At 39.8% G+C, this 26,435-nt stretch overlaps 1 protein-coding gene across 1 annotated transcript in view; it reads left to right on the forward strand.

Annotated features, from left to right (window-relative positions):
- Positions 1–12,609, forward strand: part of LOC110678343 (coiled-coil domain-containing protein 174-like) — a 36,146-nt gene extending 23,537 nt beyond the window's left edge. The window contains exon 4 of the mRNA XM_021851097.1: positions 11,321–12,609. Within this exon, the coding sequence (XP_021706789.1) occupies positions 11,321–12,552 (1,232 nt within the window). The 3' untranslated portion in view covers positions 12,553–12,609. The remainder of the gene's footprint in view (positions 1–11,320) is intronic.
- The last annotated feature ends 13,826 nt before the right edge of the window (positions 12,610–26,435 follow it).

A 26,435-nucleotide genomic window follows, 5' to 3' on the forward strand; every position in this document is an offset into this window, starting at 1 on the left:
AACCGCTCGATGTTAAGCCGCGGCGTTTGGCTTCGACACGAGTTGTTCACCGTCGAAAGTTTTGAGCGCATACATACAGCAACTAGATAGTGATCCGAATCTATATTCGCACTGCGGTATGTGCGAACATTGGTAATGTCAGAGAAGAATTTTCCGTCGATAAGAAAGTGGTCGATTTGGTTCTCGGTTAGGTTCTCGGGTGATCTCCAGGTGGTCTTATGGATATCTGCGGGGGAAGAAGGTGCTTCGGACTACCATACCACGAGAGGCTGCAAAGTTGACGCATCGTTGGCCGTTGTCGTTAGATACGGCATGCAGACTGTTCTGCCCGATCACCGGTCTGTACATCTCCTCTCGTCCTACCTGTGCGTTCATGTCGCCAACAACGAGTTTCACGTCACGCGGAGAGCATCCGTCATAAATCTGCTCCAGCTGCTCGTAAAACGTCTCCTTCTCGTCGTCGGGTCTCCCTTCGTGTGGGCAGTGTACGTTGATGATGCTGTAGTTGAAGAAACGGCCTTTTATCCTCATCTTGCACATCCTTGCGTTGATCGGCTGCCACCTGATAACGCGTTGTCGCATCTTGCCCAACACTATGAAGCCAGTTCCTAGCTCATTTGTGGTGCCACAGCTTTGGTAGAAGGTAGCCGCTCGATGCCCGCTTTTCCACACCTTCTGTCCAGTCCAACAAAGTTCCTGCAGTGCTACGATATCGAAGTTACGGGGATGTAGTTTCATCATAGATTATCCTGTCGCAACCTGCGAAACCAAGTGACTTGCAGTTCCATGTTCCAAGTTTCCAATCGTAATCTTTATTTCGTCGCGTGGGTCTTTGCCGATTGTTCCGAGTCGTATTATCTCCTATGTTATTCGCAATAAGGTTTTTTACGGGTGGCTTATCGGGTCTACGCCAACACTCCTGTCTCGTCGGAGCGCCATCGTGCCAGCTCTGTTTAACGTCCCAACTAACACTAGGACGATCGCGCTGATGGGGCTACCACCTTGGATTTAGCTGTGCGCGATTCAGCATTTCTTACTCAGCCGCTGGATACCAGAACAGACGCTGTTTGAGCCGCACCTCCTAGTGAACAGACGCTCGAGACGTACCTCCTCAATCTAGCTGATGTCAAAAGGACAACAGTGCTCAGGCTGCACTACCAGCTAAGTACGCAATCCTTAGCTGGCGGTCTTTGTCATCGTTTGACCCGTGGAAGCGTGAGGTAGGAACTTGTGAGGACCAGAGCTGTGTTGAACGCTCCTTCCTGGTTGTCGACTCACCGTTTTGCAGCCGTTTTGCTATTGTGACATTACTTTTGAATAAGCATGAATAGCTTTTTAACCGATTTTTTGTCACATTTGATAAAATGCAAAAAATATGTATTAATCAATTACGCACTTTTATCATGTTTGTCCATTGTTTTAGATCTGGGCTCACAGTGACAGCAGAATCTCGGCTCACCTTGACGTACATAAATTTTGTATCGGTTTCTCCCTCCCAGGGTTTTCCCTACACTGCCCATACTCGCACAACAGTCCCATTTATATAGGAAATCCCATAGAATATGGGCAGCGCCGGATTTGGGCTTCGGGGGGCCCGTTTTAGATCTCATAAAGGGGTCCCTTTAATAAAAAAATCAGCCCGGTTCCACAAATTAACGTTTTGAATTTGGTTTTTAAATTAGATGTTTGGTCCTAAGATATGCAAAGGAGTGTAAGTGTCGTTTTGGTCAGTTTTTAGAATCAAAATTTGATCAAAGAATTTGACTTTTTTCTTTCAACAATTCGTAGAAGATTGGTTTGTGTATTGGCTTCTTTATAATGTGTATGGAGTGAAAAATTGATGAAAAGCTTCAAAGCCGAGTTCCTCGTATATAGCCTTCAACCCCCTCATAAAGAACATTGTATCTTTTCACTCTAGTTATTGTTCTCCATTTAGCCAAAAAGAACAAAGCCACTAGTTGATATGATGAACTTTTTTTATTGTTTATGGAATGATGTCATTTTCATTGAAATCTTTATTTACGAGAGTAATCCTTCTGAAATCAATAAAAAGCACTTTTTTTAAATCAATAATTAACTTTTCAATAAAAAGTTTTTCTGTCCTCGGCATCATTAACATCAATTTTTAGTTTCAATCAACCATTTTTTTTTCTCTTTTCTCGTTTTGATCCTTTTACTGGGCCGTATTTAAACATTGGACAGTCATATAAATGTATTAATAATTATAAAAATATTTTTTTTATGATCGATTGACTCTATTGAGTACAAGTTTAATGTTTTTCTCTCGTTGTCGCAATCTTTAAAAAAAAAATAGTATTTGTTTTCTATGGATTTTATTCGAATTTAACTCTAAGATTTGACTGAATTAAAAAAAAAACTTCATCAACTATAGAGCTATATCAACATGGAGAAGTTATTATAAATACTGATTACCGCATCAAAAAAGAATTTTTATATCATTTCAAGTTCCCGAAAGCATTGCAAATATGTTCAAGTTATAGAGTTCAGATAGGAAAACAATAAATTCTTTGGATTGAGAAGTACTCTACAGGTTTAGCCATATATTTTTAGATCCTGCAAAAACGTTAACGCATTTTCATTTCCAATAATCCAAGCTAACTCGAGAAGAATTTTGAATATATTGGCTTAACATTATTGATTTATTTTGTAATACATTCAAGGATAATAATTGACTAAACCATACTATGAGATTCAGATACATTTTAAGAAAAATAATATACACATATGTTCCATTGTTAACTGGAAAGTTTAAATTTTATGTCTAAAGAAAAAATATTGCAAAGTTTTTTAAATATTTTTGCACTATATTTTCATTTCTTGGGGGGCCCATCTGATCGGGGGGCCCGGGGCATTTGCCCCCTTGGCACCCCCCCAGATCCGGGCCTGAATATGGGACTGTTACGCGAGTATGGGCAGTACAATAGGTTTCAACATATCAGTGACATCAAATTGGAATTCAAACGATGGGTGCCGATGGCGGCCTGGTTTCAGCAAGAATGGCTCATGGCTGAATATTTGGATAGTTCGTAGTTTTTTTTTTACATATTATTCGCACAGTTGAAAATCGGAATTTTCGACACGCGAAAAACGGATTTTATCCAAACCCATGCGCCGGAGCTACGTCGGGCAAAGTGCGTTGTGCAGCACACAAGATCCGATGTCCAGCGCACTATGCCCGACGTTAGGTTCAACGCATAGATTAAGAGAAAAATCGGTTTTCGCGTGTCGATGTTTCCGGCTTTCAACTGGAGACGCGATAATTAGACAAATGTTTTCCGTACTGAAAATTTACAGGTATAACTGGTGTGCAGCGATATTGGACAAAATCACAAACAAATGAAATCAATACTTGTACAACACTAGCTAGACTCGACCTAAGTCGAAGTTGAATTCGAAATACGCGTATCTGTCAAAGCATACAAACTCTAGTGGAATTAAATGATATAGTACTAAATTCGGTTTTCATTCACATATAAAGAATGTGTTTAGGAAATGTTACAATGGTTTCTCCACGGATTCCTTTCGGCTCACAGGCCTAATTTCCACTTTGCGAATAAGCTAACAAATGTTTGTTTAAGCGTCATTTTTCGTTTTCACAATGAGAGGACTTAAAGACTCCACGTCCTGGTTCAATTATGTATAACTTACATACAAGCTCAAAATACGAAACAATCTTACTAAGTACTTTCAATGAAATGTATATGAATTAATTTTAGATTCCTTTATATTGAGAAATTAATTAGTTGCATAAGTGGTTGGTCGTCCAACTCCTTATCCAACTGCAACGCTTCATATTTCGGTTATCACATTTTCACTTATCTTGCTAAATATTCACCACCCCTTCTGTTTTCCTCCCTTCGTTGAAAATCGACAGATGTTCCTCTCTTTTTTTTTCTGCAACGCAACCGTTCTCATCCCGATGTTGCGATTATTATTACAACCGCCAAGTGTTTCGCTATTCTCATCTCTGAAACTATTCGCCTGGTTGATATTCGCTAAAATGCCTTATGCCCACTTCACATCCTATTCGCGAGGAACAGTAAAAATAATATGGGACAGAATTGTTATTATCTCGTATCCAACTTAGTAACAGGATATACGGCTGAGGCATACAGTGCATACTTCTCTCCATGTAGGCGCAAACCAACTGGAATGAAGCGCAAGCACGACGCAATGGAGGAACAACGTTGAGCTTTCGAGTAATGATTCCAGTGCAACTGGTAGGATATATCCGACGATGGATATTACTATTTTTCCGCCAGTAGTGCTGCCATGCTTTCCAAAGGCAACCGTCGGGGTGGAACAGATTTTCATTCAACTTTTTAATTAAATTATGGTTCCAACTGGCACCAGGTCCTGCAAGCTGATCTAGGGGAGGGTAACGGAGAGGGGAGGAAGTTCAGTACAGCTGATATGTATAAGCCAACACTGTGCAAGAATTCTGAAAGGCGGAAGGATTTCTGTTTGCACAATCTGCCACTGCCGGATCGTCAAGGATGGGAGCGAGTTTCGGTGGTTTGGCTCTGTACAGTATAGTTTTGTTAAATCTTTGGATATGGTTTCAATTGAGCATGAGTGTGATTGATCGCTCGCAGTTGCTTGCTACTCCGTTATTGTTGTAATCACACAAAGATCCAATAGACGTAATTACACAAAGTTCCAATAGACTCTTTCTAGTTCATCACCCTGTCACTGAAGGCAATTCTTGCACCTTTTTGCAGTTCATTAGTTTACTACTCGGGGAAACTGGTCGTTCGAGGAAAAGGGTCATTCGAGGGACCTGGCGTTCGGGTAAAAGATATTCAGGGAAAAGTAGCACAACCCATAAAAAAGATCTTTGAATTAATCCGCAGATAAACTATCCTAGGCACCTGTTGAGAATTTGGTTCGAGTTCATCATCTAACTCTTAAAAAACTAGTGGAATTATTAAAACCTTTGGATTAGTTTATAGAGAAATCTTTGCACAAATGTTAGAGAACTGTGAAAAAGCTGATGAACTCATATATTGTGTTTTTAAAGCAATCAATTTGATAGAACACATTGGATGTTTCTGGAAGAACTCCTTGAAGAATGCAAATCAGCAGGAGGGGAACCTAAGAAAATCTTGGTCAAATCTCTACAGGAATCCCTAGACATTTTACTTGGGGATTTTCTGTTGAATTCCTTGGTAGAATACTTGCTAGATATAATGGTGATGGAATCTATTTTAGGGATTTATTGGAGGAACTGTATAGATAATACAGTTTTCAATAACTGGCTAAGCTAAAATTGTCGGTCAATAGAAGATGAAGGGTCAATGTCATGTCAGGCAAAAAAGTCCAGAGGTTGTGTACACTGATCGAGGTTTTGAATTTATCAGATGATCACGTCACGAAAATATTTTACAGAGTCGTTTTGAAATTTCAAATTTCACTGGGATAGTTCCCAAAGGTGATCACGAACGCAACCCGATCAGTGATTACAACAGAATTATATCACAATTGTATCAAAATTTGTTACAAATATCATATTTTGTTTCAATGTTGTTAGAAGTTTGAGTTGATGGAGTAAATTATAAAACAATTAAAACAAAATCAGTCATAATAACAAAAGCTGTTTCAAATTTGTATTAGTTTAAAACTAAATTACAACACAATTTATTATAGAAAATTTGAGGACAAAGAAATTAACCCATTAACGCCCAGTGATCTATTTTGAGATCAGATGCCTCGAACGCCCAGTGATCTATTTTGAGATCAGTAACATTTCTGAATACAGTTAATTTTTTAGACAAAATGGATGGTTGGTATCTTTGACAAAGTTGTGAAAGACATTATGGGCAGTCTAACGACAGGTTTTTTAGTTCATATTTCTTCCACTAGGTTGCGCTATTAGCATGAATCATTTCTGTTTTGTCACCAGCTCTTGTCGGCATCACCACGCTCGTCTTATACTACCATAAGCGTGGTTTGCAAATCAGAGATTCCTGAACAATTATAGAATAAATCCTGTGCTGGAAGTCAGTGTGGATTCCGGGATTCCAGTGTAAATTCTGGGATTTCAGAATATATCCTGGGATGCCAATGTGGATCCAGGGTTTCCAGTGCAGAATCCTGGGATTCCAGTGTGAATCCTGGAGTTATAGTGTGGATCGTAGGGTTTCAGTGTGGACGCTAAGATTGTAGTGTAGATTCTGGGAATCCAGTGTGGATTCTGGGAATCCAGTGTGGATTCTGGGAATCCAGTGTGGATTCTGGGAATCCAGTGTGGATTCTGGGAATCCAGTGTGGATTCTGGGAATCCAGTGTGGATTCTGGGAATCCAGTGTGGATTCTGGGAATCCAGTGTGGATTCTGGGAATCCAGTGTGAATTCTGGGAATCCAGTGTGGATTCTGGGAATCCAGTGTGGACTCTGGGAATCCAGTGTGGACTCTGGGAATCCAGTGTGGATTCTGGGAATCCAGTGTGGATTCTGGGAATCCAGTGTGGATTCTGGGAATCCAGTGTGGATTCGGGGAATCCAGTGTGGATTCGGGGAATCCAGTGTGGATTCGGGGAATCCAGTGTGGATTCGGGGAATCCAGTGTGGATTCGGGGAATCCAGTGTGGATTCGGGGAATCCAGTGTGGATTCGGGGAATCCAGTGTGGATTCGGGGAATCCAGTGTGGATTCGGGGAATCCAGTGTGGATTCGGGGAATCCAGTGTGGATTCGGGGAATCCAGTGTGGATTCGGGGAATCCAGTGTGGATTCGGGGAATCCAGTGTGGATTCGGGGAATCCAGTGTGGATTCGGGGAATCCAGTGTGGATTCGGGGAATCCAGTGTGGATTCGGGGAATCCAGTGTGGATTCGGGGAATCCAGTGTGGATTCGGGGAATCCAGTGTGGATTCGGGGAATCCAGTGTGGATTCGGGGAATCCAGTGTGGATTCGGGGAATCCAGTGTGGATTCGGGGAATCCAGTGTGGATTCGGGGAATCCAGTGTGGATTCGGGGAATCCAGTGTGGATTCGGGGAATCCAGTGTGGATTCGGGGAATCCAGTGTGGATTCGGGGAATCCAGTGTGGATTCGGGGAATCCAGTGTGGATTCGGGGAATCCAGTGTGGATTCGGGGAATCCAGTGTGGATTCGGGGAATCCAGTGTGGATTCGGGGAATCCAGTGTGGATTCGGGGAATCCAGTGTGGATTCGGGGAATCCAGTGTGGATTCGGGGAATCCAGTGTGGATTCGGGGAATCCAGTGTGGATTCGGGGAATCCAGTGTGGATTCGGGGAATCCAGTGTGGATTCGGGGAATCCAGTGTGGATTCGGGGAATCCAGTGTGGATTCGGGGAATCCAGTGTGGATTCGGGGAATCCAGTGTGGATTCGGGGAATCCAGTGTGGATTCGGGAATCCAGTGTGGATTCGGGAATCCAGTGGTTGGATCCAGTGGATTCGGGAATCCAGTGTGGATTCGGGGAATCCAGTGTGGATTCGGGAATCCAGTGTGGATTCGGGGAATCCAGTGTGGATTCGGGGAATCCAGTGTGGATTCGGGGAATCCAGTGTGGATTCGGGGAATCCAGTGTGGATTCGGGGAATCCAGTGTGGATTCGGGGAATCCAGTGTGGATTCGGGGAATCCAGTGTGGATTCGGGGAATCCAGTGTGGATTCGGGGAATCCAGTGTGGATTCGGGGAATCCAGTGTGGATTCGGGGAATCCAGTGTGGATTCTGGGAATCCAGTGTGGATTCTGGGAATCCAGTGTGGATTCTGGGAATCCAGTGTGGATTCTGGGAATCCAGTGTGGATTCTGGGAATCCAGTGTGGATTCTGGGAATCCAGTGTGGATTCTGGGAATCCAGTGTGGATTCTGGGAATCCAGTGTGGATTCTGGGAATCCAGTGTGGATTCTGGGAATCCAGTGTGGATTCTGGGAATCCAGTGTGGATTCTGGGAATCCAGTGTGGATTCTGGGAATCCAGTGTGGATTCTGGGAATCCAGTGTGGATTCTGGGAATCCAGTGTGGATTCTGGGAATCCAGTGTGGATTCTGGGAATCCAGTGTGGATTCTGGGAATCCAGTGTGGATTCTGGGAATCCAGTGTGGATTCTGGGAATCCAGTGTGGATTCTGGGAATCCAGTATAGATTTTGCGAAACCCAGTGTGGATTCTAGGAACTTAGTGTTGATTCTTGGAATACAGTGTGGATCCTGGAATTACAATGTGGATCCTGGTGTTCCAGTCTGATTCCAAGTGTTTCAGTGTGGATCATAGGATTCTAGTGTAGATTGTGTTGCTGCATTGTGGATCCCTGGTTTCCAATGTAGATATTAGAACTCCACTAGGTTTGTTGTATTTTTGTGTATATCTTGGGACTGTTGTTCCGAATCTTGGTATTCCATTCTGGATATTGAAATTCCTGGAATTGAATCCGTGAATTCCAATTTAGATCCTGGGATTGTAAAATGGGTCGTGTAAATTCAATGTGAAACCTGAGATTTCAGTAGGGACCTTGGGGTTTCAGGATTGATGGACCTTGCGATTTTAGTGTGAACCGCAGGATTAGAACATGGGTCCTTGGTTTCTAATGTGAATGCTGGGATTTCAGTGTGGATTTTAGGATTTCAGTGTAGATATTTGTACACTAGTGAAGATAATGCATTTTCAGTGTAAATCTTTGAATTTCACTGGGGATCTTGGGATATTCTAGTATGGATTTCAGATGGATCCTAGGGTTTCATTGATGGATACCAGTGAAGAGTTTGAGTTTCCAGTGTAGATTCTTCCAGCGTGGATCTTTGGATTCCAGCATAGATCATGGATTTTCTAGTGTGGATTTTGGGATTCTAGTGTAGATGCTTGTATTCCAGTGAGGATTCTGGCATTCCAGTGGGAATTGTTAAATGGTAACCCAAGGATATACTGAGGGAATCCTGTTGGAGTTGTCCTGTTGAATCCTGTTGAAAGTCTGTGCAAATTTTGTGAAAAAAATTGCGAAAATAGTGAGCAAAAACATTGGGAATCTAACGAGAATGCTGAGATTCTTGTGATGGCCCTGTTGAAATCTTGTCTCATAGTTATATGGCAAACAGTTAGTATTCCTGAGAGAATCACGTAGAAATACTTTGGGAATTTGGATTGGTCTTATTGGTAAGAGTCAATTGTAAGAATTATTTGGGTATTGTGTAGAAATACTGAGGGAATTGTCAACATTATGAGAATTCAGTGTGTTTTTTTCATGAGCATCCTGGAATTAATGCAATGTGGATTTTGTGATATTCTTCGAGAATCCTGAGGGAATCCTGATGGAATTCTGTGCGAAGCCTTCAGGATTTCTGTAGAAACAATATGTAGTTGTTGGGAATCCTGCTAAATCCTTAGTGGCTTTTATTACGACAAAAAATATCATATTCGTGGAAATTTGTATAAGTGTGTACCCCGTAACCATTTGATACAAACGAGCCTGGCGTAAAATAAAGGAGGAAAATGCGACTACTGCGGCTATATGTGTATGAATGTATGCATGTTTGTATGTACAATCGAGTATGTGTTGTGCATTTACGTGTTTGTGTGTTTCGTACGCGTGTCACATTCAGCATCATTCTGTGGTGTAGTTTTCAATTAAGCCTCGTTTTGTTATTTATACTTATGGTATCATGTTCTTACCGTTTACATAATGTTTGTCGTAATATCTTGTCACTTTTTAATGCACCATACCACCTTCAAACATTTGCAAAAATAATAAAGTATTTTATTTTTTTTCAATATTTTGCGTACATATGACCCACTGTGTACTGTGACAAAATGTGACCGTAGATTTCTATTTAAATGACGGTTTAAGTATTCTCTTATCATAATGCGATACTCCAGAAAGAATCAGGTGATTACTACAAATGTGAAATAATTCGGGCGTTAATGGGTTAACAAGTTTTGTTATGATTCTGTTATGGGAAATAACATAATGGATTAAAAATTTGTTTGATTTGGAATTTTGTGTTTCAAATTATATTAAGAAATTGTGTCATAATTTTTGTTATTTTAACTACTAACCATTCCGATTTATAACACATTTTGTTAGAAAAAATGCGCTACCTGAGTAACAAAATCTGTTACAACTCTGTTGTTATCCACTGATCAGGAACTAAAAACTTGCAATTAGTGACGCTATCACGTATCCGAGAATATTGTGCACTTTGCGAAGTTACATTTCATCATTTTCAGTTTTAGGCAGTGAAAAATTATATTTAATCAGTACGAACAGACAGAGTGGGTGGCTGGCGAAAGAGATGCACACATATAGTCGTATCTATATAATTCGGTATACTTGATAGTCGTTCACCGTTTTGGGTACTACTTGAAACACAAAGAGAGTCATATGAGCCAACAGGACGAGCTCGAAGTTTCAAATAGTTGACGAATGCTGAAAATGTGAACCAGGTCAGCTGTGTATTCCGAGGAGAAAATTAATGAATTGAACAAACTTTGTCGAAAATTTTGCGGAAACGGGTCCGACTCCGACAGAAGCATTCCCGTGAGAGATAGTTAGCTTCGTGTAGAGTAGAGGTAGTTATTATGTATAATTTGTATGATATGCGATGAGAAACTAGGTACGTCCTTTGAGTTAGGATCCCAATTTAGAACCGGGGTGACGAGAAATGTTGAATTAGGATGAAATTAGATTACCGTTATTAAATGCATCAAGGTCGAGTATGATATCCATAATGATGGACAAAAGCAACGTGGAAGTTGATATTCTAAGGCGATGAGATGTGCTTTCACTTCCTATGCGTCTCTCAAGAGGTTTACGTTGATGCGTTTTTCTTAACATTCATTGATATAGTAACCACATCATAGCCGATAGCTATCAGTGACTTGAAATTTGCCTACCCTCAGGGGTACATAAGCACAGAACCTATTTCACCCAACCTGATTCAGTGACCCACCGGAATAACTACGGCCACAGAAATATTCCTGAGATCCTTTGACCACTTTTAGAAACTAGATATGTGTACGAGTAGGTACCTATACTGACAAAATACTAAAAAGAACTTTTGGAAACACCCTTAGAGAAATGACTATCATGATTATCTGTAAATCCCCTATGAAACCTCTTTTCTCTTATTCCTTTTTGGATTCTTTTTTTTTCTTGGGTCATAGTTTCTTTTAGGTTTCTGTTTTTTAATTCATTTTTGGTTTCTTTTTTTACCCATGAGGTCCCTAAAGTTCCTATTTTTGGTACACTCAGTTGCTAGATGCTAATCCAGTATTCCAGCGTTATGATAATTTATCTCAATCGTCATTTTTCCCATCTGATTTTCCCTTTTACAGAGGCCCGTCAGCACGGTGTTGGTTACTATGCATTTTCGACTGACCGTGAGGAACGGAACCGCCAGCAGCAGGAGCTGGACTCGATTCGCGATGCCACGCTAGAGGCACAAAAAGAGCGGGAAGATTTGCGCAAAGCACGTGACAAGATAATTGCCGACCGGATGAAGGCGGCCAAGGCACGGCAACGGGCTCGTCAAGGTTTGCCTCCGGAGGAGGAGAAGGAGGAGCCGAGTGCAAAGCCGGAAAAGGAACCGCAACAATCGGAAGCTACGGAGGATGCACTGTACGATACCAGTGAGGAGAAGAAACGACTGAAGGCGGAAGCCAAGGCGCAGCGGAAGAAGGAAAAAGAAGAACGCAAACGGAACCGTGAGCGTCAAAAACACGTTCGACCTTGGGACGAAGGGAAACAAAAGGACGATGAAATGGATTGGAAACCGGCCAGAGAATGGCACGTCATGTCACAGGAGGAATGGAACGAGATGAAGCGGAAGGAGCGAATAGATGAGTTTGCCCCACCTGTCGATTATACATCGAAAACGGAGCGGAGAAGAAACAATCCTTCGCAGCCAACGGGACACTATGAGGACAAGATTGGACGGCGAGATGAACAGGAGGATGGTGGGAATGGCGGAAATGATTCCGAAGAAGATGAGGACGAGCAGATTGGTCCGCTTCCTACAGATCGATGTTATAACAGAGCACATAGTACGGCCAATAATCCACTTCTACCGTCGTCGGTATTCTATGGCGGCGGAGGTGCAATAGATGAGGATGTCGTCAGCATGCCTACCATCCCGGGAACGGAGGACGACATCATTTTACCGGAAGAAACGAATCGTACGCTGTTTTTCACCACCAAGAAGACCAAGAAGGAATTTAAACGGCGGAATTATGATGCATCGTTGGACGATGCAGGATCAGAAAAGCGACCCAAACCACAGCCGGTGCCTATACGAAATGAATTGAGCGAAGGCGAATCGGGTGATGAGAGGGAATCGTGCAGACGAGGCCAAGGGGAAGGGGCGGAAATAGCTCCACCAGCTACGTTTGAGTATTATGGACCAACCTCGTCGGCGGCAAGGCAAAACCAACGGAAAGCACCGCCAGTTTCGAAAAATGCCCTTGAGGCATCCATCGAGGCTGGCTTACGGTTTTTGCGGGAACAATCCGACAAGGGTGGACCCAGCACCGGTACCAAAAACAAGTGGACATCTAATGCGGATTATTGAGTTGCATGGGGTGCGGTTTGGGGTTTCATGAATATATATATATTTTCGTTTTCATAATTAGATTGCTATTCATACAGGCAACTGTAGAGGAGTGAACATCCAATCCGATCTGATTTAAAATACGGTATCATGTTTAAACAGGTAAGTAGGTTTAATTTGTATTGTCCACCAACCCTTCGATACAAAATAACAGAAATGAGAGATGATTGATAGGGTTCCTAGCCCCTCAGAACGTTAGACAAAGCTCCTTAACTAGGGTAAACAGGTATAATACGCCACGCCTAAGGAAACACTGCTCTATCGCAGTTGTAAATGCCTTACTTCTGCAGTTTTTGGTGTCAAAGTGCTATTTATTTAGTTGGCCATGCTCTGCATGCAACTTCCTCTTGCCAGGTAGCTTCTTAAAAGAGTAAAAGACGTTTTCTGTAAACGATCCAAATTTTGGCGTTTCAAAACAAACCAGACAATATGCCCCTCCCGTAGGAAAAAGTACGAACCAATGTTTTTTTAAATATTTCTAAGTAAAATTCCACCACTTGCTAAGCTTTAACGGGTCCATTAGCAGGCCCAAACATCGACTCTGATCACTATCTCGTTGTTAGTAAAATTCGTGCACGGTTTTTTTTTTATTAGTGCCATTCCAAACATTACATTAATTTCTTATATCTAGGTGTTCTGCGTTATTAGACAACACTATCATCCAAATTTGGTAAAAAAAACTTAAGATTTCATTAACAACATATTACATTTCATTTGCCGTAGCAGTTCAGATTTTTTTACAGGTGAGTTGATTTCACCTGCTTATAAGCAAGACTGGTAGCGAGTCACTTTTTAGTGACTTGGTCACTTTTTTGAGGCCAGTCACTTTAAAGTCTCTTTTTTGAAGCGATTTCAACTAAAGTCACTTGGTGGTAGTTGGTCCCTAGTGATTTATCCTACCTCCGTTCTGGTCACGATCTTCAGATTATCGTGATTCGTCAACATTCGTATTGATAAAGTGGAGGGACATGGTTGAAATGGAGTTTAAAAGAAACGAATGTCAGAACAGGTATCCACCGGCGACGCCAAACGGACCAACGTAATGTGGTGTAATTTGGGATTTGTGGATTGAATACTGATATTTTTTGCCAAGCATCAATATGGGTGACTTTCGAGGATAGCGAAACGTAAGAGGGGTTAGGACAAGGTTGTGGATTTACTGGGTAAATCCATCACATTGGGGTTATGACTCTGTGTCTTGTCAGGAATAGGGTCTGATTGGTATGGTAGTATGCAATAGAGTTCGGAATTGATAGACAGACTTTGAGGAAAGAAGTTTTGAACGTAAGGCAGCAGCACCTTGGATCTTGGAGGGCGCAGGTCTGGAGAGTTGGGCAGCTGTTCATACTAGGTTACATTACGTAGAAAGTGGAATCTGTTTTGCCGTGCACAAATTATGGGAAGTATTTGAAAATGTTTTCTTGTTCAGATTGGGTAACGCAAGAGAGGATTTTTAGCTCTGCGTTATATTAGGAGGATATTATAGTGCATGGTCTACTGATGACTGTGTATTTTAAGGGTGATCGAATGAAAGCTTTGTTGAGTAAAGTTACCGTTGAATTTTTGCAGTTCGTAATTGTTTTGAAATGTTTGTCGGACAATAAGAAAATTTTCTAGGGTATTTGTTTGGATGCTAATGCATTATATTAATAAATCTAATTGTTCGTATCACACGCGAAGCATAGCATAACCCAATGTATAATGAAATTAGGTTCGAAGAAAGGATTAATATTTGATCACTTAAACTTTACGCTGCAAGATATTCTTAATCGTTTTTCTTTTCTTCTGATGTACAGGTTAACTGGTATATTTAGCTAAAATAATGAACAATCATACGCATAGAGCCTACGGGTCATGCAGTTAGGATTGAAATTAAAATAATATTGCGCATTTCTTTCACACCACAGGTTTATCGCAGAAGTTTTTACATGTGCGGAGGCGTTGGTAGAGGTGCGCGATTGCGTCGAGTCGGGTCGGTGTTTTCAGCGGACTCATTTTTCGCAAATCGAAGAATGAGTGCTCTGAGGGCATCAACATGATTCGATGAGGTCCCACACTTTTATTTGCGCTTTTGCACTTGTAAATGTCTTACTAAATAGGAATACTTTGTGTTAGGGAAAGTGCAGGAGAATAAAATATAATTCATTAGAATTTTCTGATAGAGGCAGAGTTCACATGTTACTTAGGTATTTAAAAGCAAATGAGAACCACATTAAATAATAGATAAACACTAATGGTCATATTTTTATATTTTCATTTCATCACGGTCCTCATTGCTCGAGCGGAGACGACAAAACTCGAGGTGGATAGAATCGACTCAACTACGACACGGAAAAGAAACAGATGAGAAACTATCGATACATTTATTCAACTATAAAAACCACGTTTTAACGTAATGACTTTATTTCTTCTCGTTTCAGCAATCCAACAACCAAACCATCTCTACTATCTTTTCATTTCCTCTTCGTTACATTTATAGTCCCTCTGGCACTGAATCGAATGACGCATTCCACTTTTTATTAGCGATGTCTTTGCTGTACGTTGAGCATGGTGTCGGAGGTGATGTGCTGTGTAGAACATCGGATGTTCTACACGGCACGCTACTTCCGGCATTTTGTTTGGCGTGCGGGATAGGCAGTGCTAGTGATGATATGAAGGCCGCTATTCGGTTTAGTGCCAGAGGGACTATATCTATTTAATGTATCTGAAGCTTGTGGGACCGCTTTAATTCCGGCGCCTGCTTGTGGAAGATCCCGGTGTGCTAAACGGTATAGGACATGTTAACGGGGGAGGCTTGGTAGGTCCTCACCCAGCCCGTGTCTAGATGGGCGGATAATTGTCTGCCAGGGTGTGGATTGAGCAATTACAATTACAATTACGATTTCAACTAAAGTCACTTTTTTCGTCAAAAAGTCACTTTTTTCAACTATTTTGAGCTAATCTTTCGGGAGAAAATTTTGAATCGGCCTTCTTAATTTAGGCTTAAGTTAGCAGGGTGTCTACTACCTGAAAAATCCTGGAAAACCTGGAATTATCAGGGAATTTTATTGAACGTGGAAAAACCTGGAATTAACAGAGGATTTCGGCTATACGCAAGAAAAAAAAAACCTCGAACCACTAAGGCAGCGTCCATTTATTACGTAACGCTAAAATTGAAATTTTTTGACCCCCTCCGCCCCCCTCCGTAACGCATTTTGTATGGGAAATTTTGAATTTATGTATGAGCCGTAACGCTTGAGCCTACTCCTCCCCTCCCCCTAGAGCGTTACGTAATTTGTGGATGCCGCCTAATTATTATGGCAGAATATGTCCTTTTTGTAACATAACATTTATTCAATCAAAAAAATTCGGCTGCGCAGCTGTTACAACTTGAGGTATTCAGTCCATTCACTTTAAGTTATTTTTAATATTTATTTCGAATAACTTGTTTAAATAAGGAAGTAGGACTTAGGATTGCTGAAATGGGAAAGGCAAATACGATTCCCAGTTCTAGTTGGGTATCTTTCATGAGCATATGAAATAAATAATATTTGTAGAAAAAGATAGAAGCAAGTAAAAATAGTATATTTTCAGGTAAGCAGATCTTTTTTAAAGGCTTGGATACTATTTCAATGCATATCTCTGAAAAGTGTTTATTTTTAGTCAAGGTCTCTAAAGACATTATAATCAATATGGTATCTAAAGTCACTTTTTTGCCATAACCCACTCTTTCCCATGGTAGCTCCAGAGCTCAATTATTTTTGACGAACTTGAGGCAAACCGAATCAGAGGAATACTATGCATTAGTTTCTACAGTCAACTCTCCGTAACTCGATATTGAAGGGGCCATCGAATTATGGAACACAAAACCAGTGCAAATGCGAACCGAGGGACCATCGCAGTAGCCATGAAAACCAACTTTTACTGTGGTTCTCTAACTCGATATCGAGATACGAAATATCGAGTAAGGGAGAGTTAACAGTAGATTATGATTCTATACTTATCCGATTAATCCAAAAGTCAACTAACTTTTTGAATAGTAAAACTATTGGTGAGCAATCAGTAAAACAACCAACAAATTTTAAACTGATTTTGAAAAAATAGAACCTTTGAAATATTGTTTTTTGAATTACTTTTTACAAAAACGCTTTTTCATAAAGAAACTGTAGATTGAAGTAGTCGGACATACATGGTTAATCTGCTTGCAATGAATTCTGGTGCAACATTCTAGAGGCTCCAGAGAAACCTTCAGAGACTATTACGTAACTATTTATCCAGAGATTCCTTCTGGAATTCTTTCAAGAACTCCACCAGGAATGCCACCAGCAATTTTTCAATAGAAGCTCAAAGGAATTTCTTCTCAATTTTATACTAAAAATTTTAGAGCATTCCTACGCAATTTTCACAGAGAAGAGTGCTTTGTGAAGCCCAAGCAGGACAGTTCGGTTTTGCGTCGTCCGATTGATTTTCCTGACGGATTCGCGCGTATTTTCGTTGCCGGAGAATTTTTTGCCCCTGTTTTGGAGCGTCTTGCTGGGTAGTGCTTTGTGAAGCCCAAGCAGGACAGTTCGGTTTTGCGTCGTCCGATTGATTTTGCATGACGGATTCGCGCGTATTTTCGTTGCGGGAGATTTTTTTTTCCTGTTTTGGAGCGCTTTGCTGGGTAGTGCTTCGTGAAGCCCAAGCAGGACAGTTCGGTTTTGCGTCGTCCGATTGATTTTGCTGACGGATTCGCGCGTATTTTCGTTGCCGGAGAATGTTTTCCCCTGTTTTGCAGTATTGTGTGATCCTTTGACTGCGACGCTTGCTCCCGCGGGGGCGGGTGATGCGGTCAGGATCGAACGTGTTACGCGCGAAGTGCAGGGAAAAAAAGTGGCGTGACTCGCGGATCGGTTCAGTAGTGTGTGATCCTTTGACTACGACACTTGCTTCTGCGGGGCGGGTGATGCGGTAAGGATCGAACGTGTTACGCGTGGAGTGCGGTGAAAAAGTGTATAGTATTTTACGGAAACCCCAGTGCGGCGACGGAGAAAAACTGCTTCACATCCTGGTAAAATCGTTCTTTATTATTGTTTACTTTACTCACTTATTACCAATTCAAACTAAATACGTGCCAGGGTCGAAAATATAATTTTCGATTCGGGAAGTGTAAAAACATTGCATATATCCATTTGATATCTGGATGTTTTTATGCGGGGCTTACTGTAAATGAAAATGACCTCAGAATGTGTGTGTATTTACTGCCATTCTTGAAATGGGTCGTTGGAATTTCAGTAGAGCTATCACCTTTCATCTCCTGGGCTAAAATTGTCTGCAGATATAAAGATATCGAAGGGTATTATTAAATACATGCATACAATTTTCTTCCATAAAAGCACTGCCGGCCAGTGGGAGGTGGATTGTATCACACACACACACACACACATTCCTACGCAATTTTCACAGAGATTACTCTGAAGAAAAAATCTCAGTATTTCTTCCAGATCACTGATTCTTTCACAGATTTCTTCAACTTCAACTTCTAGGATTCTTCCCGCATGCCCTACAGAAGTTTTTCCCCAAAGGTTTATTATAGAGTTTTCGAAAAAAATCGACATTTTACAAGAAACCCTACAATAATTCCTACGCATTTTTCATTTAATCCAGGCATTTTTATAAGGATTCTCTCACAAACTCAACCATAATTACTCTCCGGAATTTCTCAAAACTTACTTAAGCTATTATTGGATAAAATAGCTCGATGAATTGCATCTGGGATTCCTGATTAGATTCCTCTAGAAATTTCTCCAGCATTTCTTCAAAATATTATTACTGCGGCTCAAACACTTCACTGATATTTTTTCGAATACAGTTTCCAGACCTGCAGAGATTCTTTAAAATTTCATTCACTAGTTAATACTACAGAAATTATTACAGTCATTGATTCGACCATTGATGGATTAATATGCTTTTATTATCATAGCAATTTATCAAGAAATATATTCATCAAGAATTCGAGAGATCTTTCAGTTATCCTTGTAGGTATTCATCATTATAACTCACACAAGTTTCATCAGAAATCACACTATGATTTTTTTCTTAGAAATAAAAGACACAAAATTTTGAAAATATTGAAAATCTACTAAAAAGGATTATTTACGTAAATATAAACTACCCTGTTTGAAAAAATTCTAGGCGAAATCTTGGAAATTTGGAAGCACAATATGTCCAAATATGGTACTCAACTAGACCTACTACATGTAGAAGATCATATGGAATATTCCCTATCATGATTGATATTGATCGTAAAACAGTATACTAGAATTGAAATAACATTGATTATGGCTCGCTTTTCAAGTCACTTTTAGTCACTTTTTCGAGAATAGAAAGTCACTTTTTAGTCACTTATTTCTCAAATTTGGTCACCAATTTCGGTACCAATTCTTGCTACCAGCTCTGCTTATAAGAGAAAAAACACGTTTTCAATTTACTTAACCTAACTTAACCTAAACATATAACGCATTAATCGTGGCAATAGAAGATTGTAACGATTTTTGCCTGAAATTATTAATTATTTCATTTGACATTTGTTCCAATGTTTCAACATTGGATATTCTATGTAACTCATTGGTACTATACCAGGGAGGAAACTTCAGAATCATTTTCAAAATTTTATTTTGAATTTTCTGCAGAGCTTTCTTCCTGGTATTATAACAGCTAGTCCATATTGGTACAGCATACAACATGGCTGGCCTGAAAATTTGTTTGTATATCAAAAGCTTGTTCTTGAGACAAAGTTTTGATTTTCTATTAATAAGGGGATAGAGACATTTTACATATTTATAACATTTGGCATTCAACCTCAGTGTGATTTTTGAAAGCTAAATTTTTATCTAGCATGAGTGCTAGATACTTAACTTCATCTGACCAATTTATTGGAACCCCTCTCATCGTGACAACATGTCTACTTGAAGGTTTCAAATAACGAGCTTTTGGTTTATGTGGGAATATTATTAGTTGAGTTTTGGAAGCATTAGGAGAAATCTTACATTTTTGCAAGTATGAAGAAAAAATATCCAAACTTTTTTGCAATCGGCTACAGATGACACGCAGGCTTCGTCCTTTGGCGGAGAGGCATGTGTCACCGCAAACAAAGATTTTTGACATCCCTGAGGTAACTCAGGTAAGTCAGATGTGAAAATATTGTATAATATTGGTCCCAAAATGCTACCTTGAGGAACACCAGCTCTTACAGGAAGTCTTTCAGACCTGGAGTTCTGATAATTAACCTGAAGTGTACGATTTGACAGATAACTTCGAATTATTCTAACAATGTATGTTGGAAAATTAAAGTTTTTTAATTTTACAATCGAACCTTAATGCCAAACACTGTCGAATGCTTTTTCTATGTCTGGAAGAGAGAAGAATAGCCTTCAGATTTATTGGAACGGATCAAATTTGTTACACGTAAAAGTTGATGAGTGGTCGAATGTCCATGGCGGAATCCGAACTGTTCATTGCCAAACATTGAATTTTGGTTGATGTGGGCCATCATTCTGTTCAAAACAACCTTTTCAAAAAGTTTACTGATGGAGGAAAGCAAACTGATTGGACGATAGCTAGAAGTTTCTGCAGGATTTTTGTCTGGTTTTAAAATTGGAACAACCTTAACATTTTTCCATTTGTCAGAAAAATATGCTAGTTGAAAATATTTGTTGAATATATCAACTAAAAATGATAAGCTACTTTCTGGAAGTTTCTTGATGAGGATGTAGAAAATTCCATCATCGCCAGGAGCTTTCATATTTTTGCATGTTTTAATAATAGTTCTCACTTCTTCCAAATCAGTCTCACAGGCATTTTCGAAAACGTTCTCTTGATTGAGAATGTTTTCGAAGTCCTGAGTAATTTGATTTTCAATTGGACTAGTAAGTCCTAAATTAAAATTGTGCGCACCTTCAAACTGCGTAGCAAGTTTTTGAGCTTTTTCGCAATTAGTCAGTAATACTTTGTTTTCCTCTTTCAATGCCGGTATTGGCTTCTGAGGTTTTTTCAAAATTTTAAATAATTTCCAAAAGGGCTTAGAGCCAGGGTCCAATTGAGAAATCTTTTTTTTTCAAATTTTTTGGTTCTTAATTGAGAAAAACGTTTCTTGATTTCTTTCTGCAAATCCTGCCATATAATTTTCATAGCAGGATCGCGAGTGCGTTGAAATTGCCTTCTCCTCACGTTTTTAAGGCGGATCAAGAGTTTAAGATCATCGTCTATAATCACGGATTCAAATTTTACTTCACATTTTGGAATTGCAATGCTCCTGGCTTCATAAATGGAATTTGTTAAAGTTTCAAGAGCATTGTCAATATCAAGTTTTGTTTGTAAAGAAATGTTAACATCAAGATTAGAGTCAATATATGTTTCATATATATTCCAGTCGGCTGGAAAATAATTGAAAGTGGAGCTGATAGGATTGAGAATCGCTTCATGAGATATTTGAAATGTAATAGGGACATGATCAGAATCAAAATCAGCATGAGTAATCAGTTGGCTACAAAGATGACTAGAGTCGGTTAAGACCAAGTCAATCGTAGATGGATTGTAGGGCTATCGTAGGACATCAGGGTATTAAATTGTACACGTAGGGCTATTAGGGTATTAAATTGAGAAATATCCTGAAGAGCACTCATCAAATAAAATTCTGCCCTTGGAATTACTTTGAGAATTATTCCATGACCGATGTTTGGCATTAAAATCACCAATGACAACAAACTTTGACTGATTTCTAGTCAATTTTCTCAAGTCAGTTTGGAACAAATTAACTCGCTGTCCAGAGCATTGAAAAGGCAAATAGGCAGCTATGAAAGAATATTTACCAAGCTGTATATCAACAGAAACACCTAAAGTTTCAAAAACTTTAGTTTCAAATGACGAAAACAGTTGATGTTTTATACGCCTATGAATGATGATTGCAACTTCTCCACATGCCCTATCAAGTCGATCATTACGATAAACAAAAAAGTTAGGATCTCTTTTGAGTTTAGATCCAGGTTTTAAATACGTTTCGGTAATAACGGCTATATTATTAACTGCATGTTATTAACTGTAAGAAAATTAAACAGCTCGTCCTCTTTACCATTCAGAGAATGAGCATTCCAATTTAAAATATTTAAATTATTATTTGGATGCATTAGGAAAACGTAATCCAATCACACGGACATCGAACAAAAATTTTGCTTTTTTTAAAGCTTTAATATTATTTAGTTCTTTTTTGTTAAAGTGAACTAAATAATATTCTTGAGAAAGCCCTTTACGACCAATGCCAGATTGGGTTCTCTTTTTCATAATGATTACTTGGACTGGGGAAAATCTAAGTAAATCATTTATTCCATTTTTGATCTCACTTTAGAGACCTTTCAAGACAACTTTGAACAAACGTTCAGTTTTACCATCATAAGTAAAAATTTGTGCTTCTTCTCTTCAAGATTCTTCAAGATTTTTGAGAAGAAGTTCGTGATCTTTAAGAATTTCCGGCAAAACGCGACTCCTTTCTTTGCGATTTGGGAGGAAACCTTGATTCCCCTAATGGAGTTCTAGATCTCCTGCCTAAATCCCCCAAATTCAGAACAACTGACCACGATAGGCGGCACTCTTTGCTTCCTCACTTGAATAGAAGAGCCTGGGCTAGAGTCTGCTTCGATTTGGTGTTTAAAAAATTTGTCTAGACTCTAGAGCATCGAACTGATTGCTCATTTCGATACAATTGTCAACATTATTCATTTCACCCTTGGAAGAAAGTTCGCATTCCGGAGAAACGTCCTTTCTTCCATTCTTGCCACGTTTAGTGACAGTTTTAAATCCCACTTTTTTGGAAGGAAGTTGTGAATTCAGAGATTCACCCTTCCTTTTGTTTGTAGTTGCAACCATGTTTAGTGAATAAACGGAAGAAGACGAGACCTCCTAAGAAGTTTTCCTCAAGAAGGATTACCACCGCTAGCTTTCCCCAACGGGTCCAAATAAGGATCGAAAAGGGATCAATAGTAGAAAAAATAGTGCTGAAAAGTACTGTTTTAGTAGCATTGAAAAGTACCGTTATTAATTTTAGCACTGAAAAGCACTGTTTTTTTAGCACTGAAAAGTACTGTTTTATTGCTTTAGGTAGTTTTCAAGAAAACTGATGATGACGGGGTTGGTGGTCTGATGGCTACCGCTTCTGCTTCATATGCAGAAGGTCATGGGTTCAATCCCAGGCCCGTCCCTTTCCTCGTATTTTGTAGTTGTATATCTCTCACTTGCTTCTATCTTCCATTCTAAATATATCACACTCAAACTATTCGTTCATAGCAAACGCTAGAACCAGAGACGGACTAGAAACCGTTTCCCTAACGCTTCCTACTTCCACGCGCACGCCTTTCTTACGCCTGATACATAGGCAGTCTGCTAACCACAAAAGCAAATCTCTCTGCCATGCCTTTCCATACACTCCCGCATGAACTGACGTGGATGCAGTGGAATGGGACCGATGCACGAGTTCACTAATTTGACGTTTGAGCGGTGCCGAATTCACTCGTTGCCATGGTCACATAAATAACACGGCACCGCTTAAACGTCAAATAATGAACCCGTGCATAGGTCCATATACGGTCTACGTGGGAGTCAGTTCAATGCATCATCAACTCCTCCCCCTTCCCCTCATTGGTCTGCATTCTGACGTGGCAGGTGCCATTGTTGCCTAAAAATAGAAGATCACCAGCACTTATACACTGAGGATGCCTGTTAGTCCCAAGCAGTCATTCGGTTGGTTCCTTGTGTAAGAGCAGCTGATCTGGTGATACTGGAGTGCATCCACGGGCGGCCAATCAAGCTCAAGCTCAAGCTCAAGTTAGGTAGTTTTCAAGAAAACTTTCCAGAGCAGAGAGAATTCGTGTACGCGCAGCACGAAGGTACGATGCGCACTTGTAGTATAGGGCGTCTGTTCCAGTGATAGTGGCAATAGTAACGGCACAGACAAACAGACGTCACATTCTCACCGAAGTCCATCGACCACCTTTTTAACGGCCGATTCAAATATATGGTAGGTGGTCCACTCGCAGCGCTCGCATCGTTATTGTTCGCGTTTGACGTTTACACACTACCGCCATCTGTTGGTCCATCGGCCAAACACACCGATTTTAGCATTGGGCGTACATGTCATCGTGACTATGATTTTGATCGGGATTTGTTCTAAGTGTTACGTCTGCTTGTCTGTGGTAACGGGTTGAGGAATAAAAAATCGCCAAAAAATAACGGAAACTCGTTTTTTATATCTGAATACGTCATTTGAAAGCTTTTTTATTATATTTCACGTAAAAAATAATCTTAGAATGATAAAATCATTAAATCTATCAAAAAAGCATTTCCTCCATCACTGGAACACGTTCCAGTAATAGTGGTATTTGCTAACTTTTGTTCCTATAATAGTGGTTTACATTGATTTCCCATTGAGACTCACTATTATAGGAACGCCCCACTATAACTGGTGCAAAGGAGCAAAAAAGTTAAGGATTTTAATTGTTTTCTACTATTTCCTTACTGTTTCACAAGATTTTTTTCACACATTCATATCATTTTGACAATGTCCATGTTAGAAAAATACACATAAAAATAAAAATTGGCTATAACACGCTTGAAACGGCACTACCACTATTATTGGTACACACACTATGACTGGATCAGACACCCTACTTATTTAAATCAATCACTGCTATCTGAATCAATTTTCAAATTATGTCTACTTTTACGGATCTTCCAGAACCCCAAAAAGTAGCCATTCGAGATCAGACGACGGAGATAATATTGATATGATTCTGAAATCAGGCATGCAAATTGTTTGGAAGAAATCGCAGATCTGTGGGTCTATTGTCAGCATATTTCCATTTTTACGAATGTTTCGGATCTTCCGGAAGAAAAATTTAATGGTAATTGTGGACCATACTGAGGGAACGATGGTATACTAATTTAAAGTTCATCACTGCAAGTCGTTTGAAAAAAAAAACCAAATCTCTTGGTCCACTTTCACGGATGTTTCGGATCTTCCGTATGACCATGAAATGGCCATTCGAGATCCTACCGAGAAAACGCTGGTATACTAGATGATGAGCTTTAAATTAGTATACTGCAAGTCGTTTCGACCCAGATAGCCGTAGCGGTAAACGCACAGCTATTCAGCAAGACCAAGCTGAGGGTCGTGGGTTCGAATCCCACCAGTCGAGGATATTTTCGGATTGGAAATTTTCTCGACTTCCCAGGGCATAGAGTATCTTCGTACCTGCCACACGATATACACATGCAAAAATGGTCATTGGCATAGTAAGCTCTCAGTTAATAACTGTGGAAGTGCTCATAAGAACACTAAGCTGAGAAGCAGGCTCTGTCCCAGTGGGGACGTAACGCCAGAAAGAAGAAGAAGAAGTCGTTTCGAATGCCATACGAGATCATACCAAGGCAACGATGGTATGTTAATTTTAAGCTCTCTAGGTCAACTTTCGGGATATGTCCACTTTTACGGATGTTCCGGATCTTCCCGAGGACCAAGAAATGGTCATTCTATTCTATTATATTCTATTCTAAGTGATTGCACAGCCAGTATTGAAAAGCATCCTGGAAATACCGAAATTTCTCCCAGTATTTTCTTGTCAGCATAAATATTTGCAGTATATCCGTGATACAGATATTAAAATGGCCCGGCGCGCTCTGCAGACTTGGGTTTGAAGATAATTCAAATGGAATACGGCTACCAAATTAACTACGTATGAATAACGTGATAAAAGGGAACAACCATACCAACCGTTTCATTTCAGGGAGATATATAAAAACGTTGGGAGTGGCGTAGCTAAGAATGTTGATACACGCCTCATGTGTTGGTTCTCCTTTTCTTAAGATGCATTTCTCCCTTGTGCCCTGGCTCAATAGCCTTGACTTAAGCGCCTTTTCTCGCTCTCTGTTAAGACATGAAGACCCACACATAACGCAATAGTTTTAAATAAACAACTAAAATTCAATCGATTCCAGCTCTCGATAAAAAACACTTTTAAAGACTATCCAAAGGGGTGACTTCCAGTTTCCTTTTCGAGTGGCACAAGGAATAGAGTGGCAGTTAGGAATAGAAATATAACATAACTATTCTTTGCTTCTTCTAGAATTATTATTTGACTAATTTTCACTTTTAACACAGTTACGGCTTGAATTCTTCCCGGGTAGCACTACACAATCTCCAATCCACAATGTCTATAAGAACTAATTTGGATTTTCACTTTGAACAGCCGAAACGATATTTTGTGCAATTTGATTTTTATCACGAAACACTAATCGATCCTTGAATCTGACCTGTTCGGATTTACTATTCAAAATCGAAAAGCAGCTTCAAGATTTGACTTTAGAAATTATATGAAGCGTTAAACACTAAAATATGTACTTTTAATGAGCCTCCAAGACTGGGAGGAAGTAATGTATCAGAAATCCCTATTATAGCAAAGATACTAATTGTTTCTCTCACTGAACACAGATGTCACCATAGAGAATAAGCTATTGTAAGGAATATCAAAACGTGTCATATTTTTTCATATAAGGATTTAAAATTGAAATACTTTCAATTAGGATAAAAAAACTTCTTGGGCTCCCCGATAATTTACTTTAGCATCTGGGGTTTTTATTGGCCAAATTGTTTGAAAGTTTGCAGTCATATGCATTTAAGGTGAAGATGAATCGAAGCCAAACTTCTAATTTTTAAGAGCACAAATCTGGAAAACCGAACATTCGTTTTAGCTGAAAACTTAATCGATTGGTCACCAACAGCTAGGGATCAATTGATTGAGTTTTGAGCTTAAACGGATATTTGGTTCTCCAGATTTGTG

The sequence above is a fragment of the Aedes aegypti genome, chromosome 3 (genome assembly GCF_002204515.2).
Source record: "Aedes aegypti strain LVP_AGWG chromosome 3, AaegL5.0 Primary Assembly, whole genome shotgun sequence".
NCBI lineage: Eukaryota > Metazoa > Arthropoda > Insecta > Diptera > Culicidae > Aedes > Aedes aegypti.